Source organism: Eubalaena glacialis, chromosome 11 (genome assembly GCF_028564815.1).
Source record: "Eubalaena glacialis isolate mEubGla1 chromosome 11, mEubGla1.1.hap2.+ XY, whole genome shotgun sequence".
Taxonomy (NCBI): Eukaryota; Metazoa; Chordata; class Mammalia; order Artiodactyla; family Balaenidae; genus Eubalaena; species Eubalaena glacialis.
In genome coordinates, this window is record NC_083726.1 from 47,888,893 (window position 1) to 47,912,673 (window position 23,781).

Here is a 23,781-nt window from a genome sequence, read left to right on the forward strand (position 1 = left end):
CAAATACATCATTTGGGCATTATGTCGACCAGTTTAGTGTCATTTTGAAGGGTGAAGTGTTACTAACTTAATATCACTGCTTAGTTTAAAAGGGTGAACTCTTACTGCTTTAGTATCTTGTAAGCTTGTATGTATAGAGGTGGGCAAGTAAACATAGGTACAAGCCCAGTTTTCGTTATTACCATTAACTAGAAATCACACTACAGTGAGGCAGTATATTTCGTTTTTAAGTTGAAGTGCTCAAAGGCCTCAAAATAATTATTTTGAATGGTAACAACAGCCACTAGGAAGAACTAGCTAAAACATAAGTTTAAAATTGGTTGTAGCATTGGTTGTAGAGTTATGAAGATTAGAAGACTTCAAATAGTTGCTAATAGGGATGTAGTTATTCAGTGAGCAGAAAAAATATGTAACATTTACACAAGTATCAGTAGCTTTGCCACGTAAAAAAACCATTATCAAAAAAAACAAAATGCCATATAGCTATTTTATGTATAAAAGTATAACGAGGAAGCATCATTACTTCTCATGAAGTCAGATACCTTCTACTAATCTAAAACATAAGGTACTCTAGGGATGATAATGAAAATGACAAAGGGAAAAAAGCAAGAACCAATTCTCTTTCCAACTCACATAAGGACCCACCTGCTATTGTGGGTTTTTTTAATTAATTTTTATTGGGGTATAGTTGCTTTGCAATGTTGTGTTAGTTTCTACTGTACAGCAAAGTGAATCAGCTATACACATACATATATCCCCTCTTTTTTTTGGATTTCCTTCCCATTTAGGTCACCACAGTGCATTAAGTAGAGTTCCCTGTGCTATACAGTATGTTCTCATTAGTTGTCTATTTTATACATAGTATCTGCTATTGTGTTTAGATACTCGGCACACCACCCCCAAAGGTTGCTTCCACATAACATACTCAAATAGACCATTCCAAGGTAGTTTTTTTTACTTGTAGAAAGAGCAACATTTCACGGTTGCGTTTTGTTTAGTAAACCTACATCAATCAATTTTAATCCAAGTGCATAAATCCGTATAAAATGAATGATAAGGCACCCAAGAAGTAATACTAACACTCCAGATACATGAATTTATTTAACCCTCAAAACAATCCTATGAAATAGGTGCTGTTATTCTCCCACTTTAACAGAGGAGGAAACTGAGACACAAAGGGTTTTAAGGAACTTGGCCAAGATCACACAACTAAGAATTGGCATAGGAGGGATCTGAACTGAGTCTGGTTCTGAAGTCCAAGTACCTAACCATGAGGCTGTACTGCCTCTCCAGTGACAATATGTTGGTAAAATTAATCAAATGCCTACTGTGTACTAGGCACTGTGTTAATCCCTTTATATATATTAGCATATTAAATTCACCAGTTGGGTCATCTGGACGTAGGTAAGAGGGATAACAAAAGAATCACCAGGCCAACTGTTCTGTGTGTCTTTAGCCTAACACCTGCGTTTGGGTGTGGTCGCTGAGTTACTTGAGACTGTGGGACGTTAGCAATAAATTATTATATTATCTCTTCCTTGCAGGGGTGGAATGGTCCAAACCAGTGAACAGTATGAATTTGTGCATCATGCTCTGTGCCTGTATGAGAGCAGACTTGCGGCAGAAACTGTCCAGTGATTCTCTGAAAACTTACCAGACCATCGCTCTGTAGGGGTGATGAGTCAATTACCCACTTGAGGCTTCTGGAAGGAGCTTCCTGCAGTGGAAGAAAAGAGAAGCTGTGAAGCTAAGCTGGGGTGTGGATTGTGGAAGGTGGCAACATATTCAAGATTGCCAGCCTCTTGTGTATATGAATGCATTTGTAAGCATCCCTTAAATTATTTTGAAGGTCCTTTGCTGATGGAGGTATGCTTGATTTCTCACACAGCTAAGGAGGATTTTGTTTTGTCTGTATTGACTATCTGCCACACAGAATATATGTATGAAATTTATGTCATCAGATGACAACTTGAAGAGCTGCTGAAGAAATTATTATTGTGTGTATAGATGCTTTTATGTTTGCAAAAAATCTGTCTTGTGAATGGACTGTCAGCTGTTAAACTGTTCCTGTTTTAAGTGCTAATTCCTTTCTCAGTTACCAGAATCTTGCCGCTAAAGTTGTGATTGAAAATGGATTTTTAACAAATAAGTCCTTGTTTCTGAAAAAAAAATCAGAAGCAGTAACTATTTTATATGGAAATGTGTCTTGAAAATATTACCTATTAAATGTGTATTTATCAGTACCTCGTACCAATCAATTACAGAGCACAATGATTGTCATTGGGTATATATGTATTTGCTCTCTACTATTGGGCATAGAGGTGGTTTCTGCTCCAGAATTCTACCCACTGTATTTCTACATTGTGAGTCATTTTACTTTCAAAGGGAAAAACAAATTTGTAGCAACTATGATGTGTTAAGAATTTTAAATACTTGTCTCTCTTTTACTAAAAAAGAATTTTTGAATATGCTGTCTACCTGAAATCTCTCTCCCAGCAAAAGGCAGATGCCTTTGGGAATGATGTAACCTGTCCCATTTCCAGAGGTTCTTTAAAAGGATGCTGCCATGGATATCCTTAAATCTCTGAAAGGATTTAATCCTCAAGAGACAAATAAAGCTTAAAAAAAAAAACAAACTACACCCAGCAAACACTAGATGTTCTGCTCAAATATGAATTTTTAATGCAGCTATGTTGACTTTGTTTCCTACTGCCAATAAACTACTCTTAATACTAAATGTTGAGTAAGGCATGTACTTTTTTTTTCCTATTTGAAGAGAGACCATTATCTTTGGGGGAAAGCCTGAAGTCAATAGTGGGATGGGTTTAATTTTAGTCTGCCTCTCCCCAGTGGAGATGACTATTTCAAACTGTAGTATTGTCATCACTTGAGAGATAATGATCTAGAAGTGCCATCATTATGTGGTTTTCCTCGATAGGCTCCCAGCTATCATTATACAAACAGTACATGTTTATGTCTTTGTATCACTTGTCATAGACTCTCATAAATTACACGATTTCTGTTTGTTCAGCAGAATCACATCACCTGAAGAGATGTAATGTTGTAGGAACATTCAGTTACCTAAGATTACAATTCCTTTCTTCCCTCTTGAGCTTAAGTAGTCATGTGCCACAGGGATGGTAGAAGAAAACTTACAAGTTTTATTCTGCTTTTGAAGGCTGGAATTTTTTCTTCATAAAAAAAGAGAGGCAATCATAATCCCTTCTTTCTAAGGAAACAGAAAAGGACAACTGGTGTAAAACTTCCCCCAAACAATTCAATAGGAGGAAGTGCTCGTCACTGACTTTTCCCCCCACCATGAAGGCACATTTCCTTCCTAGTCTTTGCTTCTCTTATCTGGGAGATTTTTTTTTTCCTCCAAGCGAAGCATGAACAGTCGTTAAGTGGAAAATGGAGGCTGAATTTTACGTGGCGATTCTTACCTGCTTCATCTTCGGGAACTCAGGTGAGTGGGTCTGCCTCAGTTTCCTGAGGCATTTCTCCAACAGCCAGCAGTGGAGTCTCTGTCCTTTGAAAAGTGTCTGAAACAAGGCGGAAATGGAGCTGGGTCTCCATGGCAGTTTAGCCAAAGACGATGAGGAGGGGGAATAAAAGGAGCCTGCCATGCCCACACCGTTGAGATTTCTCTCCAAAAGAAAATAAATGGCCTTCTCTTGTGTCTTCCAAATGCCTCAGGCAGCTCCTGAAATGGCATCTTTACAGCAGAGAGTAAAGCAACCCTGAGGGGGGAGAATGTATCATTATGTAACAGGCTGTGGCATCTTCATGCTTTTTCCCTGTCAGGCTATAGTTTTGTTTCCTTTGTGTTAAAGAAAGAAAGTATAAGAAATATAATTAAAGGGGGTTGGGGAACTGTGGTGTGTTTTATTTGGAAGTTGTTATTTGGAACCTCTGAATATTTTCATGGGGGAGCTGAGAAAATTAAGTAAAAGCACCTTGAAAATGGTTTTTGAGCCTGAATATCTCATTTTTTAATCCTGATGTTTAACAATTGGGTATTTAGTTTTCTTACATGGAGAATAGGTGATTTTTAAAATCTATTAGCCTTTGAAGGAAGACTGTAGATATTGTCACAAAATAGAGAAATGCTTCTCCCTAGGATTATAAAAAATTTAATTTGTGATAATCAATACTTTCATTGGTTGCTATTAGCTAGGAGGGTGTGCTAAGAAGAATGGGAAATTTTGTTTTATTTGTGGATAAATATATCCAATTTTTAAAATTGTATTCAAACTAGTCCATTTGTATACTAACACTTATTGCAATAGTAATTTAAGGTTTGGAAAAAGGGGTGCTTTTTTAGAGTGGGGGATGGAGGTGAGGTGGAAGGAGTGAAATGGTTAAAACAGGAACTGGGTTTTTTATAACTTTAACATATTTAATTATTTGGGCTAAAATATCGCACCATACTCTTTGGATGGTTTTGTTTCTTTTCCAAGCTTCCTTTCATTATTTCAGTGGGGGTGTATTTTCTTCCCTAAGCCATGTGAAAGGAAAAGAAAGGGAGCTAAGTGTGACATTTTGACATTGTCTGCTTTGGGATTTTAAATCACATGTGTTGAATCTGGGAATAGTCACTTGAAATGATAGCAATTGCAAAAGATAAGTAAACCTGATTTGTGGTTGATTTGTGGGTGGGTTGTTTTGTTTTCTGGTGGGCCTTATGATTTGCTACGTAGTACTTGATGAGCTTCTCATTTTCCAGAGGGGTTTCAGATTGTCCATGTCCAGAAACAACAGTGCCTTTTCAAAAATGAGAGAGTGGTCATGGACTTGTGCAATGGGACCAGCCAGAACCAGCAGTGGATGTGGACTGAGGATGGAAAGCTCCTTCATGTTAAATCTGCTCTGTGCCTGGGCATCTCTGATTCTTCTGGTGGCCCTTCCCGATCCGCCATCTTTGCCCCTTGCTCCCGGGCACCTCGATGGACTTGCTATGAGAAGGAAGGGTTCCTTGAGGTGGAAAATGCCTCTCTCTTTCTCAAGAAACAAGGCTTCAGGGTAGTGGTCAAGAAGGGCAGGAAGTACCTCCACAGCTGGATGAAAATAGATGTCAACGAAGAGGGAAAACCAGTCAATGAAAGCCTCTGCTCTAAAAAAGGTGAGCTCTTCCTTTCAGAATCGATTCTGAAAGTTTTTCTGCTAAATGTCTTGTTTTTTCACATTCAAGGGAAGTCCGCATGCCCCAACAAAATTCCTATGGAAGATTCATAAGCTAGTGGAAATGGATCACGTGGTACCCACTGACTTGGGAAACTTCATTATCTTCATTAAAATAAGCCCAACTTTTTCTCTCATTCTTCCTTCCTTTTTTTCTTGCTTCTTTTGTTAATTCCACAAATATTTCTCAAGCTTCTCTTTTGTTCCAGACATTAAGCACTTTGGTTAAGTACTACTAAATGTGGGTATGTAGCTCTATGTACGTATGTATATGCAATGACTAAAGCCAATGATCAGGAAATTAATATTTTTGCTGATTTAGACACTTCTATTCTCTGATTATGAGGAACTATTACAACATCATAATGGTGCTTGCTAAGACTGGGAAGATAATAAATTATGCTTTTGCCAATCTCTTGTACTAATGTTTAAGGGTAGATATTTTTTGGAGATAACATATTTTGAAATGGTAAGAACCAATGTGCAGCCACAGAGTTTTCTAATTTGTTGATCATTGATGGATATAACCTAGATGATGGACACATATAAAAACTTGTATACACATGCATAAATTTCTGGTACAACATACAGTTCAGTCCTAGACTAGGAATTTTTATTTGTGGATGTGGCTTAATTTTCTATTTTATTGAATCATCTTACTGCTTATTTACTCCTCTATTAGAGGTTTGCTTTAGGAAGTCATGAAGGATAAAAGAATTATTACATATTAGGTATAAATCACTGGAGGAATTCTCTAGAAATGAAGCCGTTCATTAAGATTAAAATTTGTCAAGGTTAAGGGAATTGTCCCAGATAATTAAGTGGCAGAGGTATGATTAGAACCCAAGTTTCTTGATTCCTCGACCAGTACATGTTCCATTTTATAATACTTCCCAAATGCCTAACCACAGACTCTTGCCCAATTGGCTACATCCAGAATCATCTGGTGGGGAGGAGGAGTAGAGGGAATCATTGCCATCATTTCTTCCTCTATGATCATCTCCAAGATTTGATTCCAAGAAATCTATATTTGGGCATGATACTTGATATTCTTTAAAAAGTTCCCCAAATAATTTTGATTCACAACCTCATCTGGGGATCAACATCCACTGTACCTTTAAATCTTTTTATTAGGTGTTGATTTTTGAGGCTTATATGAGTTTTTTCACCACACTGATCTTTGAACAGCTATCTGTCACTCATTCACTTCAAAAATTAGACAAACATCTAATTAGGTGCCAACTAAATGCATGGGCTCTTCTACAATACAAGAAGAGTCCCTGTTCTTATAAAATTTCTGATATGAGAGTAAGATAAAAAATATATAAAAGTTAATTAGAAAATTCAACTTTATCAGAGAGTATACAGCATATAGCACCAATTCATACAATTCCTTTCCTGTAGTTCATCTAACTAGGCCTGTCCTAAACAACATAGAAACATTGTAAATATTTCAGTTGTAAGGTGTATGGTTATACACAAGAAGTGAGATTCCTCCCCAAATCCTAATCAAACCTTATTTAGAAGAATATTCTTTCATTAGAACTTTTTAAAAGCACATATGGATCCAGTAGATATGGGTTATTTAAGATAGAAGATAATTCATGGAAAAACTATCTCCTTTGACCTTCATACAGTGATGGACTTCATACAGTCCCAGTGATGGACTTCACTTCAAAAGTAAAGTAGATACAATATACCAATTACAGTTAACCACTGAACATGCCATATCCAAAAATGCCTGATAATGTGTGTTGGAAACAAAATGGACTTCTAGAAAAAGCAGAGCTAAAATTTGTACGATTCTAGTTCAAAAAAATCTTATATTTGAATATGCATAGGTACAATGTATACTTTTGCCTTAACACGGTTATAAGCTAACAGACACATTTTTCTTCTCGATCCACACAGAATGATATTGGTTGACCCATAGCATGAACACTCACTGATTTTCTAGAGAATCCATTATGAAAATTTAAATTGCATGCAGATGTTTGTGATGAATGATTCCAAATGTCCTTTCTTAAAGAGTTGATAACTAAATACTATACTCTTAAGCAGCACAAATATGCATGTTGTTAATCCATAGGATGTGATTTTTTTAATTAGGTTCTTCAGTAAAAGCATACCTGTGAAGGTCAAAATCTGAACTATACATTTCATATTTGTTTCATAGAGGAAACATTCATGATGCCATTCAAGTATCTAAGTAATATTTCTCTATTACCTACTAGGTGCCAGAGCTTGTGCTAGTAACTGAAGTACTCTACACCAGTGATTCTCAACCCAAGCTTCACATCAGAATCCCAATGGGACGTTTGAAATAGTATTAATATCCAGGTTTCATCCTCTAGGCCAACTAACTCAGGCATTATAATTTTTAAATGCTTCCAAGGTGATTCTAATGTGCAGCCAAAGTTGAGAATCACTAAATATGTCTTGCTTCTTAGGATAATGGGGAAGGCAAATAAGTAAATAGTTAATTACAATAGAGTGTAAGTAGAAAAAAAAAAAAATACCCCTTCCTCCAATATATATTCTTGCCAGTGTGTCACATTAAGCAACTGTGGGTTTTTTTTTTTTTCATTTAAAAGATAATTCTTAAATTGCATACTTTTTAAACAATCCTTTGAGTGCCCACTGGATTTTGTCATAATTTAGCTGTGCTTCATTCTCAATAAGACACCTTTTTTCTTTTTCTACCTCTCCTTTACTCGAGTCCCTCTATACAGGGAGGGTGAATTGAATAGGCTTCCAAAGTGGGTTAAAATTCAATTCAAAAGTTAATGTGAAGGTTATTGAGAGAAGGACCTATACTAGGGTCAGATTTCCTCAAATAATCAGCGCTACTGCAATGATTTTTTATTAGGAGAAGAATGTAAAATTGACCTGTCTTTTAAAATTTTCATATAATTTATATTTCTTTAAAACCCCTTGGGACTTCCCTGGTGGTCCAGTGGTTGAGACTTAGCCTTCCAATGCAAGGGGTGCAGGTTCGATCCCTGATTGGGGAGCTAAGATCCCACATGCCTCGCAGCCAAAAAACCAAAACATAAAACAGAAGCAATATTGTAACAAATTCAATAAAGACTTAAAAAATAACTAAATAAAACCCCTTAAAACAAACTTTTAATGGACAAATAGAATTTAATGGGACCTAATTAATGGGAATCTAATTAAAAAGCATATATAGATTGTGTAGAACTAGGATCACCAGTACATAGTAGAATACCAAATTAAAGAAAAGGTGGATTGAGATTTTTGCCATTCCCTCTGAATTTCAAGTTTACCCTTAAAGAATATACTACCTATCTTCATTCTGGACAAAAAAAAAAAAAAAAAAAGTGTACCTGGTAGACAGACTCTTTTTTAAAAAAATCAAACTTTTAAGATCAAATTTTTAAAAATTAGAGCCTTATAGCTATTATTCTGAATAGTAAGAGTAATAATAAAAAGCATTGCCTCCAAAATGCCAACATATCTGGCTAAAAATTACAAAATTTCATTCTCCCTGTATATTCTTTTGTCAATCAGTTGCCAGATATCCAGTTATCTGGAAACCATCTTACCTTTAGAAATGTGTCAATAAAACAAGTGATTGACAGATTCTAATTTTTTCTCCCTATATTTTGGTGTTATATTATATAGCTACATCCTTGGAGTCACTGTATTAAGAGTATGACTTTTAGAAATATTTTGTGTATAATTTCTCAGTCTCTATAAGTTCACACAAGGCAGTCGTCAATAATGCAATAAGGAAAAACCAAATTGTGTTTTGTTCAACAGTATAGCAATTTTATATAATCACACATTTGACTTTTTTAAGGATTATTATTGCTTTAGGAGTAAAAATGCATTCTGAGGCCCAAATCTCTGATTTACAAGCTCTTAAAACATAGCACTCCTAAGTAAAGGGCTTCCTGCATAGCAAAAACCTTATAAGCTAAAGTGAAAACTATATTGGTCTACAGTTTGGGGGGTACTTGTACATTTCTAGGAAAGTTCACTAGAAATTCAATTGAAAAAATCATTTTTCCATGACCAAGTCTTTTGTATATACAGGAGATGCAAAAGGAAAAGAGTTAGAAAAACTAAATTACTGTGCTATAAACCTGTTAACAGGGATCATAACTTAGAAATCTTCATCTCCTTTAAAGGTAATCTTGGTTCCCTTGGTCAATAAATGCTGTCTAAATTAGTAAATGTTTCAACTTCTAAAAGGTACTGAATATCAGAATTATTGGGAACAATAAAGGAAAGCTAAGGACTACTTTATGCCACTATTGAAGTCATGACTATTGCTTTTCTCTTCTTCCCAAGTTAAGAAGAATTTTTAAATCAAAAGTTACAGTTGCATCTATTCCAACAGGAAATAGTCTTGACACCACAAGCAGACAACAAAGGTTACAGTGGCCGAATCATTGAAGTTTTATGGACCTACATGATCTGGAAAATAACTCATTCATTGGCCCCCTCTTTTATATGGGTAACAGAGAAATCTACTCAGAGGATATTACTGATCTGCAAGCATATCTAAGCAAATAATCCTTAGGAGAGGGAAATAAAAGCATTCTAAACTTGAAAAGAGTTTCCACAGCACCAGCACAAATCTATTGGCAGGTAGACTATGCTCATGTAGTTCTAGGTCTTCTGGATGAAGAGTACAAAATTCCATCTATCGTTTGGATACCTATTCCAAGGAATGCCAAGTCTCCCTACAAGTATAAACACCTGGATGATTGTCTAAAGTTGTTACTTTCACTAAGATGTTTCATACTGTATGAAGAGAAACATTGTATATGTCAGCCAACCAGTCAACATTTATTCAGCATCTACTACAGATTCATTCATTCAGCTCTCATATTTATCTGAGGACAGGCAAATTTTTGCAGACATATTTCCAATATCCCTGATATGGCTGAGTTAGTAAAATCCCTAAAAGAGATTTCACTGCTGAAGTAAATCATATTGTTGGCTGGCTTGATATACCTGTTGGTTAAAGTAATTGTTTCATTGTATTCATACAGGTGAAGGAATAAACTGCATAAGCATTGTAATAGGTAAACAATCATGTATGCTCTTGGGAGACAGGGTTTTAGTAGCTTATTTCCTTTAGGGATTGGTAGGAGTGCTTGTAAATACAGAGAGCTTGATGGGAAATGAACAAAACAAAACCGAAAGTGTCTTTTGTATAGACTCGCCTTTGACCAAATTGGCTGTCACAGCCATTTTAGAGTTTTTCTCCTAGCATCATTATAACAACATGGGCCTTGCAATTAACCATTTATTTACATGATCATTGAAAATCATCTGGTCATGATTATTAATATATGCTTTATACGATCATTAAAAAATATCTAACACAGCATCCAGAGTCCCCCAACGATTTTCAACCTGTGACACATCAATGAACTTATCAGGGAACACCCAGGGCCACAAATGACTTTCATATGTGCTCTTATATCTTTGTGGGTCCCTTTCTCCACTGGGAAAAATAAAATAAGTTAATAGATTTTCATGTGTCCTAACATTCTCATTCTTTCATGATGTGTGAAAAAAAATTTTTAACATTTTCTTTGACCCTGAAAGTTCTTTTCGAAAAATTATTTTTAAAGAAATTAAATCATTTCATGGGCCCTAAAATCATGGGCCCTAGGCAATGTTCCCATGTGCTTAATGGATGAGCCAGCCCTGGACACACCAAGTTATTCACCCACTTTCCATCTGCCCTTGCCCTGACCCTGTTTAAGTAGCCTCTGGCTCAGCATGTCTCTCTCACAGCCTGGGAGCCATGAACTTATAAGCCATTTTTCCCCCTTCATCCTTCTACCCCACCATCTCATCCTTTTCCAATGTGTGTGTTTGTACCTTCCCAAAAGAAAACATGGGGCATTAGGATAAATGAGGCACATCTTCATAAGGCAACCCATAGTACAGTAGTTGAGTAGTAATTGGCTTTTGAAAAGTATTTCTTTGATTGGCTAAGCTTTCATTTATTTTTTTAATCTAATTTTTTTACTATGCTATGCTTTGATGTTTTACCATGCTATGTCCTGGTATCAATTTCCATTTATTAATTTTACTTTTTTCTAATCTTGCATCTTTTTTAAGGTCTGTAAAAAAAAAAAATTTAACCTCTGATTATGCCTTCTCATTTGTTGTGTCTCCCATTGTTTGTAAATTCTCCACCTTTGGTACTCTTTTCAACAACTTTTCACTTCCTTACTCACTTTTTCAAATTTTAGGCATGTGTATTTTTTAATGTATCCTTTATTTCACTGACTACATTTTCTGAAATGTTAATTATTCATTTTACCATTTCTAATAATTATTTAGACTATTATAATTCCCAGACCTTTCACTTTATCTTTATTCTATCCCAATCTTATTTAAAATATTTTATATATTAAATTTAAATATTTACGTATAGATATATATATACAAATCATCATTCTTCTAAGGTATCTTCTGTTTCATTTGTTACCTCTTTTCCAGATTATTTTCCCACTTTTAAAGGGCACATTACATTTGGCATCTTCCTACAGAATGGAAAGTATCAATATAGTTAAAATGTTCTATCTCCAAAATGAGCTTTATTCAAGTTATTTCTTTCAATATGCTCGAAAGTTTTTTGTATCATTTAAAAGAGGGAAACTAACAAACAAATTGTGTATTGTCTATATTATCATTATACAAAAATTCCATTTCTATTATTGATTTTTTCTGAGGCAATCATAGATGAATTAATAAACTAAAATACATATTGCTTTTTTAAGAAATGTATTTGAAATATGGGCTTTATATGATGCAGTCATTGCAAATCATCTTATAGGTGAGCTGTCAGTGCTGAACTTTACTTTTTACACATTAAGTGCTAAAACTTCTAAGATTGGACCCAGGACGGTCAGCCTCATTTTGAATTGTGTTCTAAGAGGAATTGTGTATAATGTGGAAACAATGTAGTGGCAATGGTACAATAAAGCTTTTTAAAAATAGCTTCAACATATTGTTCCATTGTGTAAGAACTTTTCCTTGCATTTGTCAAAATATATCTTGTTCTTTCATGAACTGTAAAATGTATATATACCTTTTCAAAGAACATCAGAAGAATTATAGAACCCAAAACATCCAAAGATCTACTCTTTTTAGTATAATTTCATAGCACCCATTTCAACAAAGAGTTCAGGCAATGGAAAGATGAACTTATTTTCATCACCTTATATATTTCTATGATGGATTTTCTTTCCTCCCATCTACTTTATAATCCTTCAATGTCCACATAAGAAATGATTAGAATTCAGCTTTGCCTCATATTGTATATATGGATAAAATTATATACTTGGATGTATATTACACCTGAGAAACTTATTAGAAATGCAGGTGCTGGTTCCCACACCAGATCTACTAAATCACAATTTCAGGGGTAGAGGGTGGTAGGGCGGTTAGGCTTCAGTTGTCTAACAAACCCCAAAGGTGATGTGATGCCTAGCAAAGTTTGCACGTCACTGCTTTGAAATTCACGAAATTTGGAAATCAAATGTTAAGACTAAAGTTTCCTTCCTGCTTCTTAAATAGCACAAGTTAAAAACATAGGCACAAAGTGAAGAGGTACCAGACCTGAATATTCTGTAGGTTCTTTCTTTGGAAAAAAGGTGGTGGCCTAAAATGGAAAATGGACTTGTTTGGTTTGGAAGGTTTTAAAAATACATTTAGAAGGTTAATTAAAGACAATTACAGAAGAGTAAAAATTTTTCCATAAGATATACCAAAGCTACATGCAATGGCGATAAGCTATGCTATTTGCAGAAGAAATTTCAAGAGTGTTTTGATCATTTACCTAATTTGGAGGAGGTCTTGTTTCATCCATTGAATTAATTCTGTAAGCTGACTAAAAAAAAAAGTAGTTCTCAGGATGAGAACTTACCAACTGCTCCTTAGTGAAGAAGAGTAATCATAGGTTGACATGCTAAGACACATAATTACATGCTAGGTATTTGGAAGCTTGTCTCTGTCCTCACCTCATCATTAAATCTTTTTTTTTTTTTTTGAGGGTCTTAGAGCTAAAATTGTCACAGCTAAAATTGAAATCTCCTGTCAACTCAGGGGATTGACATTGGCCAAAGCTCAAAATGACCAAAATACTAATCTCCACATACAGAAATTTTTACATTCCAACAATAGATCAATATCTATGTAAAAGGACATTCTAACACCTAACTCAATTAAGACTGCAGAATTAAGACTGCTTCTTGGAGTTTGTTGTAAAGGCATATTGCTAATAGTACGGTTGGGTTTGTCCTGTAGAAGACACCCCAGGGATAAATGAATCTGGTCTGCCAGGCACAATGGCAGTGATAGTGGCACCGGATTCAAGAAGATAAAAACAAACAGAAACTAGGGAGAATGTCTAAACATTTATCAAAGCCTAGATCTGGTAGATGTGGAGGTAGGGTTGCCAGATGAAATATACAACATTCAGTTACATTTGAATTTCAGATAAATGACAATTTTTTTGTGTAAGCATATTCCTAATATACAATATAATATAATGTAATGTTGTATATTGGGGATGTATTAAATATACTGAATTATTGGCTATTCATGTGAAATTCTAATTTAACTGGGCATCACGTATTTTTATTTGCTAAAATCTGGCAACACTGTATACAGGGTACTCTGCACAACCCTCCACATCTCAAGGAAAAGATGCTTAATGGTAATGATTATTTTATTTACATTTAAGAGAACAACTGATATTTACATCTTGCTAAATGTTAAAAAATACTGTTTCCATTTTGAGCCTCTTTGTATGCTGATAGCACAGTTACAGCCCTGATAGCACAGTTTCCACAACTCTCCCTGCACCCTGTAAAATTGATAGATGGGTAAAATTGATAGATGGGTGAAATGGACAGGGCAAATGAGTATGGTCACACTCAAAGTATCTTCTATTTTTCATATAACTGAAGCTTATTATCTACGTGCCCATTGTTAAAGCGGTCTTTTTCTAAGTAAAATTGCTTTTATGTGAAGAATCCCTAAAACATGAGGGTAATTTTAGCAACTGTCCTTTCTTTACCTCAGCTGGCCTGGGAGCGGAAGTCTCTGTAAGGAGCACTAGAAACACAACTCCTCCCCAAATCCCCACTACTTTTAATGCACTTCCATATAGCCCGGGACACCTTATTAGTAATACCACAGAGACCTTCACCAGAAGTACTACAGAAAACTACAGCCAAAACAGCAGCCAGAGGCAGCACCCCGATCTGCAGATGGCTGGAACTACATCTTGGGTTCCCTGGACTACTCAACCCTTCTCCAGCACCACTGAAGAGGTAAGGGGAGAGGGGAGGGGATGGAGTGTGGTTTGGTAAGGTCTCAGAAAGCCCATTGGTTGAAAAGATTTGCTTTGCTGGAAATACTGCTACTCAAGTGGGAGATCAGGCACTCTGTGTCCTGGGTGCTAACTGTACATGAATGCATTTTGTGTAATGAGAAAATCTTTGGGATAGAATTAAAATTGCTACACCTTTATAAGCTGAAGATAATTATAACTGCACTCCTGTAGGTTGGCCACATTTCTGAACCGACGTCAGGGTTCATAGGCTTACGATAACCTAAAACCAGGAAATAGAAATTGAAATCAGTCCCTTGCAGGTCCCCCTGGATATATTTCACAATCGTTTATGCTTATAAGGGAGGGGAGAGAGTCACAAAGCAATGGAAGATTCAGCAATCACTCTAATGGATTTGTGAACATGGAGGAGGATAAGCTGAGTCGCATAGCAATTTCACATCAGCATCCACAAGAGGACAGATAAATGGCTGAGAAGCAGCAGTGACACAGCCATAGAGTCTGTACACATAGTGTTTCCATTTCAGGTGTTCATCTCTTCGGTTTTGCTTTCCACTCAGGGTTTTAGGCTATCATTTTAGACAGTAACAGTATAATTAAAACAAATTTTAAAAGCTAAGGTTTCATTTGGCAATATTTAGCTGTTTCCTAATAGGCAACCCAAATAATTTAAAGAGAGTAAAAGCCCAACACTATGCATATGACTTACGCATTTTAGTGCTCTGGTTTCTTTCGCATTGTGCGGAAATGAATATTGCACATGACTCCCGACTAGTGAGCACTTACCTCATTATGGATCACAAAACAAATAGAGCCAGTACCATACATCTTCCCCTCAACCTAGTTCTTGCCTTGCCTCTGAATAGAAGTTCAGAAGGCCTCATGACTTTTCTGGATGCTCTTTATATCCCTTTAAAATGCAACCCTCACTCTCAACCCATTAGCAAAAATATCCATTTCAGGAAATAACCCAAACTCTGAATTCAATTGAAATGTTAGCTTCTCCTCTCCCATCACCCCACCAAGTTTGGTCTTGAAATAAGGGAAAGGGAATATGTTCAAATTCTCTCACTTCTCACTCAGCTCTTTACCCACCTCTCCCAGCTTGATCATCATGGTTTCAGATCTGGCTGGGCTTGGAAAGTGGGAAGGGAAGACAGGAAAAAGGAGCAGGAGAGCTTTTACTTAAGGAAGCCATCATAAACTGTCACTGTGCTATCCCTAAGTCTCCAAGTCCTGAGCCCTTTCAACCACCGACATCAGTGAGAGGTTCACCACCTGCTTTTGAAGTTGAACACTTCTTGGTGGCGCACTTGTTCATTTTGCCTCAGCTAAAACTGCGTTCTAACATCAGGTTATAAAAGTATTTTATAGCTGAGCTTAAATATTTATATCTATTTTTTCTGTACTGATGTGTGTGTGTGTGTGTGTATATATATATGTACTGATACATACCAGTACACATGTAGTGATATCAGTATATACGTACTAATTTTAATCAGTATACATACAGATATACCCATAGAGACAGAGACAGATACTAGTACAAAACAAAAACTGTGTCAAATAAGAAACATGCTGAATAAAAACTACAATAGAAACATATCTGCCTGAACACTAAAGCATTGTCTTTTAGCAAAAAGAATATTTCCCCATCTTTGCCCAAGTCGGACCATTGTGAAACAAAGACACAGAAAGCTCCCAGACATGGCCAGGCTCACTGGGATGAGTCAAGGACAGCCAGCTCTAGAGCTCTGTTGCAGGCATAGCAGTCCCGGGGCCGACCCAGCACCGTGTTACAGAGCCCACGTGGTCCAGCCCCAGAGCTGGGTTTGCAGCCTTGGGCTGTGGCAACTACTCTGTAGGGTTTTTTGGCTTTTGATTTTTAGTATTTTTCTAAAGTGAAGTTCACTCTAAAGTTTATATGAGCTCCCCGATGGAGCACCAGAATGACTATGCAGCCAAAGATCTCGTGTTCCATTTTTTTTCTTGAAGCTCAGGCAAAACCTTAACTATGTCCTCGGAAGCTGAATGTATAAAAGCTATGCTCTTTCCAAAGGCAGTTTCTAAAACCGCAGTTTTCCATGACTCTCATGCCTTAGGTGAGGCAACCCTGCTAGATCATCATTTGATTCAGAGGGAGCATTTACTTTATAACAGTCTGTTATAAACAGCTGTCGTTAAATACTTTGACAAGTAAAAATGGGTCACTTGGGAGGTAAAATCCCTGTCCTTTAAAAGTAATGTTGAAAGGTACTCTACCTCAACACCTAGGAGAGTATTAGAGAGGAACAAAATTGTTCAACTTAATCGCTTGGAATTGTGCAAAGAAAATCTTTGTGTGTCAGTTATTTTCTTTATCAGGTAGCTCCTGGTTTGGGAGGATTTTGGATTGACTTACTGTAGTTGGGCCATGAGTTGGAGTGGTCTGTTATCGGTGATGATAGGAAAAATCTGAATTGTGAGCTTTTGGAGGGTAGGGACTGTATTTATTCAACTTTGTAGCTCCAGCACCTGAACATAATGCTTAATGCTTACTAAAGGTGTGTAGAAATGAAAGGGAAAGAAAGGTGTAGAGTGGAATGGAGCAAAATGGAGTGGAGCTGGAGACTGAAATGGAATGGAATGGAGTGGAGTGAAATTAAGCAGAGGGGAGTGAAATGGAATGGGGAGAATGGGATGGAGTGCTAGGGTATTGAGTTGATTGAAGTGATATAGAAGTGGGTGGAATTGTTGACCACTTGGGTAGCAAATGACACATCTACTGCCAATGTCCATCTACTGCCAAGGTGTGATGGTCATGCTGAGTAACCATGTTTTTTATATTGCCTAAGTATTCGAAGTTTGTGTGTATCTAGTGTTTAATATGTTTCTATCATCTAATACTCTCTCTCTCTCTCTCTCTCTCTCTCTCTCTCTCTCTCTCTCTCTCTCTCTATATATATATATATATATATATATAGTTTCATTCAGGGGCTAATTATCCAGTTCCTTTTTCTCCTTTCTAATTTCCCCCATTTCATCTCTTAATCGCCCTTCAACTGCCCCCCACCACCAAAAGGAAAAAAAAAAGTGTAAAAGGAGAAGGAAGCAATGATGACTGTCTCGTGTCTTTGGAAAATGTTCATGCATTCAACAAATATTTCCTAAGAACTTAACTAGTGTCAGAACAGAGTGGTTAAGAACTCAGGCTTTGAGGTCAAAGGTCTGACTGCCTCTTACTAGCTGGTGACCGAGTCTCAGTTTCCTCATCTATAAAATGAACCTCCACCTCTTAGGGCTGTAGTGAGGACCAGGAGAGACAATGCCTGTAAAATGCTTACCGCAGTACCTGATCCTTAGTAAGCACTTAAGAAGGAATAGCTGTTATTGCTATTTTTTACTGGGACACAAAGATGAATGACAAGTTGTTCCCCTGAAGGAACTCACCATCTGCTGAGGTGTTGAGGGAGATGGAGATTACATGGGCTTGTGTGGAATACAAAAGAGAGGTTCCTGACTAGTGTGGAGGTTTTAGTGGGTGTGCAGTAGGTTAATGTCTTCTGGAGGAGGGAATATCTGAACTGAGCTTCACGGAGTATAGGAGTTAAACCAATAAGAGGTGGGGGAGTGGGGAGGGAGGGATGTGGAAGAGCTGAGATGGGACAGGATGGAAAGTTAGAAGTGATTTCAACTTTCACCTAAAATTAGTATTTTTTAAGAAAGTTGGGAATTTTATCACTTCAGTCCAATCACACATTCCATTCTTGTTTATTGAGCACCTACTATCTGCCAGACATTGTGGGGGATGTGAAAAATAAATAATAAAGATGATGTTACAGAAGCACATAGAGAGCACAATGTCGTCAGATTCATTGAGTATAGGATCAGCAATCTGTTAAGACTGAATAAAAGACTTAGACAGTATAAGAGCCCTGTAGTTATTCTCACACATACAGATATTGAACATATATCGATGAACATTTCAAACACATGTTTTCAAATGCAGTCTTCATCCAGAAACAGACACTAGTTCCTACTTGTTATTTTAATCACTGACACTATTAGATTATCTGTCATTCCTTTTGTCCCCATACATATGTAGCCACTACGTAGAATTTAGCACACTTGACCTGAAAGAGAAATCAAGAGAAGAAAGAATAAGAACTGAAATACTAAGACCTTTTGCTTGGAAAGGCAAAGTCATTACTACTAACTCACATTTATGAAGTGACCACAGTGTTCTCGATTCACAAGCAAAGGATGAGTTAGGATTGGAACATAGGATTGGGAATGGAGGGTGGGATATCACAAAACACTTTCAATGAGAAAGTGGAATGTATTTGTGTCTTCCCTTCCAACAACAGTTCTTTTGAGTTATGAGGAAGGAAACATGAAGAGATGCTATACACCATTTGCAAAGAAGAGAATCTAGGGGATAAAAATAATAGCTAAAATTTGTGTGCCAGCAACTATGTTAAGCACCTACATATACTCTGGGAGGTGGGTATTTGTATGTATTTTCCATCACTGTGTAACAAGCTACCCCAAAACTTAGTAGTTTAAAACAATGACAGCTTATTTTTCTCACGGTTTTGTTGGTTGGGGCAGGGAGCGAGGGGTTCCTCTGCTGGTTTCACCTGGGCTCACTCTTGCAGTTACATTCAGCGTCGAGCTAGAAGTTTCACAATAGCCTCGCTTGCATGGCTAGCAGTTGATGGTGGCTGCAGGCTTGGTTCTCCACCTGGCCTCTCATCCTCCACTCGACTATACCAGCTTCTTTACGTGATGGTTTCAGAAAGCTTTGCAAGAGAGGAAACATGGAAGCTACAAGCCTATTGAGACCTAGGCTCTGTAACCACACATTACTTCTGCCACATTCTACCAGTCAACGGAATCATGAGCCAGGCCAGATTCATAATGTGGAGAAACAGACCCCGCTTCTTGATGGGAAGAGCTGCAAAGTCACATTGAAAAGGGGCATACATATTGGGTGGGAGGAATCTGTGGTCATTAAACAATCTACCATAGTATTTATTAATTTATTATTATTATTATTTTGTAGATGCCTAGTTTAAACTTAAAGAGGCAAGGACTCACCCAAGGTCAAATGATTAAAGAATAGCAGAGCAAGGAGGAGAGTACACATACACACACACACACACACACACACCCTGCACATCTAGTCACCTTATTCTCTTGCACAGAGCTCTTATTAATGAAGGTAAATGCCAAAAGGACATGATTTGGAATCCAACATCACTCATCAGTGCTACTGCAAAGTTGTCCTAAGTTGACTCTCTTTGGAGCAGCATTTTCCCTACCTTTTTCCTTTTCCTTCTCTTTCCTCACATCGTCTTATGCCAGTTTGGAAGGTTGAGAATCTGAGCCAGTATGTGGCTTCAAAGCTCTCCTTCTCTCATCCTGGACATGAATTAAATGAATCAACATGTATCATGTGCCTACAGTACTGCCTGGAAAAATAGTGTTTAATTAACATTAGCTACTACTGTTATTATTGTTACCATCACAGTATTATGTGGCAGTATGTGTCTTTACAAGGACAAAGTTGGAACAAGAAGCTTGTCTACATATGAGTCAGGAAATATCTAGCTCAGTGGTTCTCAAAGTATGGACCCAGATTGAGAACTTGTTAGAAATGCAACCACTTGGGCCCTACCCTAGACCAACTGAATCAGAAACTCTGGCTGTAAGGCCCAGCAATCAGTGTTTTAACAAGCCCTCCAAGTCACACAGAGGTGTACTTTTAAATTCCAGAACCACTGATCGAGATAAATCGTGTCCTTCACCCACAATATCTGTCCCATGGACTTCTAAACGCCTTAGTTTCCCACCACTGACGGCACTTTTGTGCATGTGTCATGAGGAGGTAAGAGGGGGTGGTGCCATAAAAGCTAAATAATCAAGTAGCAGAAATTAATTTATCTAATTCCAGCCTCCTGCTGTGACTTTGCAGAGTGTACAGCATTGAAGGAATGGGGCCCAGGGTGGGTGAGTGGAGCTTGGGGAGATAGAGAACTGCTGCTAGACTCTAGACTTTTTGTGTTCTAGAAAAAGGGGGTTCCAGGCACATGGTTCCACCGGGAATGCACGAGACTCTGTATTGGAACATCAGCTGGATTTCAGCACCTGTGCACGCCCTCAGCCAGGCATCCCTGCATACCACATCCACAGAGATATACTGTGTTCTTATGCACAAGCCCAGTTGTAGATCAGGCCAGAGGTGGGTGTGAGAAGTGTGCCCTGCATGTATTAGCCATTCCCTATGGGCAAGGAGAGACAGGCAGGGCTGGAGGCAGCAGGAAGTCAATCTTTTGGGGACCTGGGCATGGGATACAAGAGGAAGAGTTAAATGTGCAGAAGTGTCCTCCAAAGGGAGGGAAGCCAGGCCTTGGAATTTTGTTTAGCGTCAAAATCTGAGCAGCCTCCATTTATCATTTGAGCAGTAGACTCTCAAGAGAGGTCCAGTCTGGATCCCCTCTCAGCCCTGTGACCTCGGGGGAGGTGGTTTGATAAAGTGGTAAAGAGCTAGGGCTCTCGTGTCAGAGAAAGCTGGTTTAAATCCAAGTGGCGTCATCTACTAGTTACTCAAGTCATACTTGTTTCCTCTCTAAAATAAGGATAATTAAGGTACTCTATCTGCCTCATAAAACAGTTGTGAGGATTCAAATCTGATTAAGAAAAGTGCTTAGTGCCTTGGCTATACACGATAAGTACTCAATAATGTTAGCAAGTAATACTAACTTCCTGTTGTTGTTTCATCACCCCTACCCTGCCTGCATCACAGGGTTGTTCTAAGAACCAGATGGACCAGCGTTATTATGTGAAAATGCTTTCAAAGGAATCAAGCCTTGAACATGCATTAAAAATGTTACTGGCTGGTTCTGATTCTACTCAACATCCCTCAATCTGGTTTGAAGGCACACCCCCTTCTTCCCTTCCCCACCCTGCCCTGGCCTGGGCCCGAGAGACGGACCACATTTCCTCAGTTCATGAATAGCCATTGTGGTGCTGGTCTGAGTTTAACGGCTCTGTGCTTCCTTCCAGTTGGCCCTCAGAGACATCACAAACCAACATGAGTCTCCAAATAAGTGAGGTGGCAAATGCAAAACACCTGCACCTCCTCCCCACCCCCTCAAGTCTGGGGTCAATCCCTTTATCGTGTTACTTAAACACAGGGGAGTCTCTCCACTGCCACCACCGCTCTGTGGCCAGAACTAAAGATGGGACAATATTCCCCTTCACCGAGACAAACACCTAGAAGGAGAAGTACAAAGATGTAGCAAAACAAAACGCCCCACACCATCTCCTAATGATTCCTCATGACCAAGGGAAGATTCTTAGATTGCCTAGAGTGAATGGGATAAGAGATAAACAGACTTTTCTGAGACTGCCCCTAGTGCAAGAAGTCCATTCTAGCGGGTACGATATTGCGGGAGGGATGTGTTCCTGTAGACCCTAATTTATAATTAGCATCATTCAAGTCTAATTCTGACAAAAGGCTGCAGTTCTCTCAGATGGCCCACTAATATGGATTACTATGTGCCAACAGCATAATACGGTTTACAATTCACTCGACCCTCTCTGGCTTTAAAATCTCAAGGATTTTTCTTTTCTTTCATTTTCTTTTAGTTATAGGGGATTTGCCTGACTCTCCATTTTGTGCACCAAAAGACTGGGTTCACATTTTGTCACAATATAAATCATATGCACATAAAATGCAACCATAAAACAGAATATGTGCATTGAAATGGGCTCTTTAACCTGCCAGTATTTCTCTGACACATGGGTTTCCCTCAGCAGATGAGGTCAAGCCCAGATGAGGGTTGATGCAGAGAGGAGAGAACATAGCAAAGGAGGGGAAATGAGATCGAAGGAGAAACCAGGATGTACAAATTGAGATAGGAAGTCTGTGGCTCTCAGCCCTGGTCTTACATACATCAGAATCACCTGGGAAGCTTTTTGAAGATACAGGTTCCAAAATTCTCCCTCAGACCTACTGAATCAGAATTTACTGACGTAGGACATCAGCACCAGAGTGTAAAAATCTCCCCATTGATTATAATGTGCAATTATGTTTACGATCCATTGGAAAATAATTGAATAGTCAACCTGTTAGAAAAAACCATTGAACACAAGAGAAGAGGAACAGTTCTGGGGGACATGTACCTATAACTTGAATCTAATCATCAGGAAACATCAGACAAATGCAAATGGAGGAAAACACGTACCATAGAAATAACTAACCTGTATCATTCAAAAAAGTCAGTGTCATAAAAATCATTTTTAAAGGCTGATGAATTGTTCCAGATTATGGAAGATTAAGAGACTTGACAACTAAATATAACACAGGATCCTGGGTGGGCTCCTTAACAGAGAAAAAACAACAACAACAAAAAATGCTAAAGGGACATGCTTGAGTCAACTGGCGAAGTTGAAATACGGATTGTGGATTAAAGCATTTTATCAATTTTGTGTTTCTTAAATTTGATATCTTTACTGAGATTACACACTTAATTCAGAAGATATGCAGCCCACTCTGAAGTGGTTTAGGTAAAAGTATCATATATAGAGAGAAAGAGATGATAATAAAGCAAATGTGGGGGAATGCTAAAAGAAAAAAATGAGTGGGTCTTGGTAAGGATATGTCGTAGCGCTCCATATAATTTTCACCACTTATCTGTAAGTTTGAAATTATTTCCGAACAAAAAAGTTTAAAAAATAAAAAGAGTAGTTTGCTTAAGGGCTTTTATAGGGTAGAATCCAAGGGATGCTCCTGAGTTAGGGGTAGACCAGTGGCTCAGACTTACAAAGACCTGTGCATCTTCTTCAAGGATCAGGAGGAGAGAGGGAGTGGATGGGGGGGAGAGGAGAGCAAACACTGTGAGAAATGATGATGAATTTGCAAGAAAGAGCAGTAAATCCAAGGGTCAGAACTGGTGGATGAGCTGGATGATAAGTATGAAGATAAGATAAAGAAACTCTGGAAAAGATTGCTAAGTACTTTAAATCCCTGTAATTTACCCCAGTTACATATTGGTTGCACCCACATATTCATTCCACTCACAGAATAACAGCTTTGAAAACCAGTTATGAAATACGGTGAAAAGTCACTGAAAGGGGAAATGCTATGAATTCCAGGGGCTGTCTTTGAAGGGAAGATCCTTTTCATCCTTCCCACCCTTTGAGGGAGCTGGCAACAGAATCCTACCATTGCTAAATCCAGATGAGATCACCACTAGGGT

At 37.8% G+C, this 23,781-nt stretch overlaps 2 protein-coding genes across 6 annotated transcripts in view; both read left to right on the top strand.

The window, feature by feature from the left end:
• The window catches only part of PTPRR (protein tyrosine phosphatase receptor type R), a 381,027-nt gene extending 378,335 nt beyond the window's left edge, over positions 1-2,692 (top strand). For all 5 annotated transcript variants that reach the window (XM_061206587.1, XM_061206588.1, XM_061206589.1 and 2 more), the window contains one exon: positions 1,545-2,692. In XM_061206587.1, coding sequence (XP_061062570.1) covers positions 1,545-1,638 — 94 coding nt within the window. In that variant the 3' untranslated portion in view covers positions 1,639-2,692. The remainder of the gene's footprint in view (positions 1-1,544) is intronic.
• A 682-nt stretch (positions 2,693-3,374) lies between these two features.
• Positions 3,375-23,781, top strand: part of PTPRB (protein tyrosine phosphatase receptor type B) — a 113,314-nt gene continuing 92,907 nt past the window's right edge. The window contains exons 1-3 of the mRNA XM_061206321.1: positions 3,375-3,466; positions 4,727-5,122; positions 14,266-14,516. Coding sequence (XP_061062304.1) covers positions 3,412-3,466; positions 4,727-5,122; positions 14,266-14,516 — 702 coding nt within the window. The 5' untranslated portion in view covers positions 3,375-3,411. The remainder of the gene's footprint in view (positions 3,467-4,726; positions 5,123-14,265; positions 14,517-23,781) is intronic.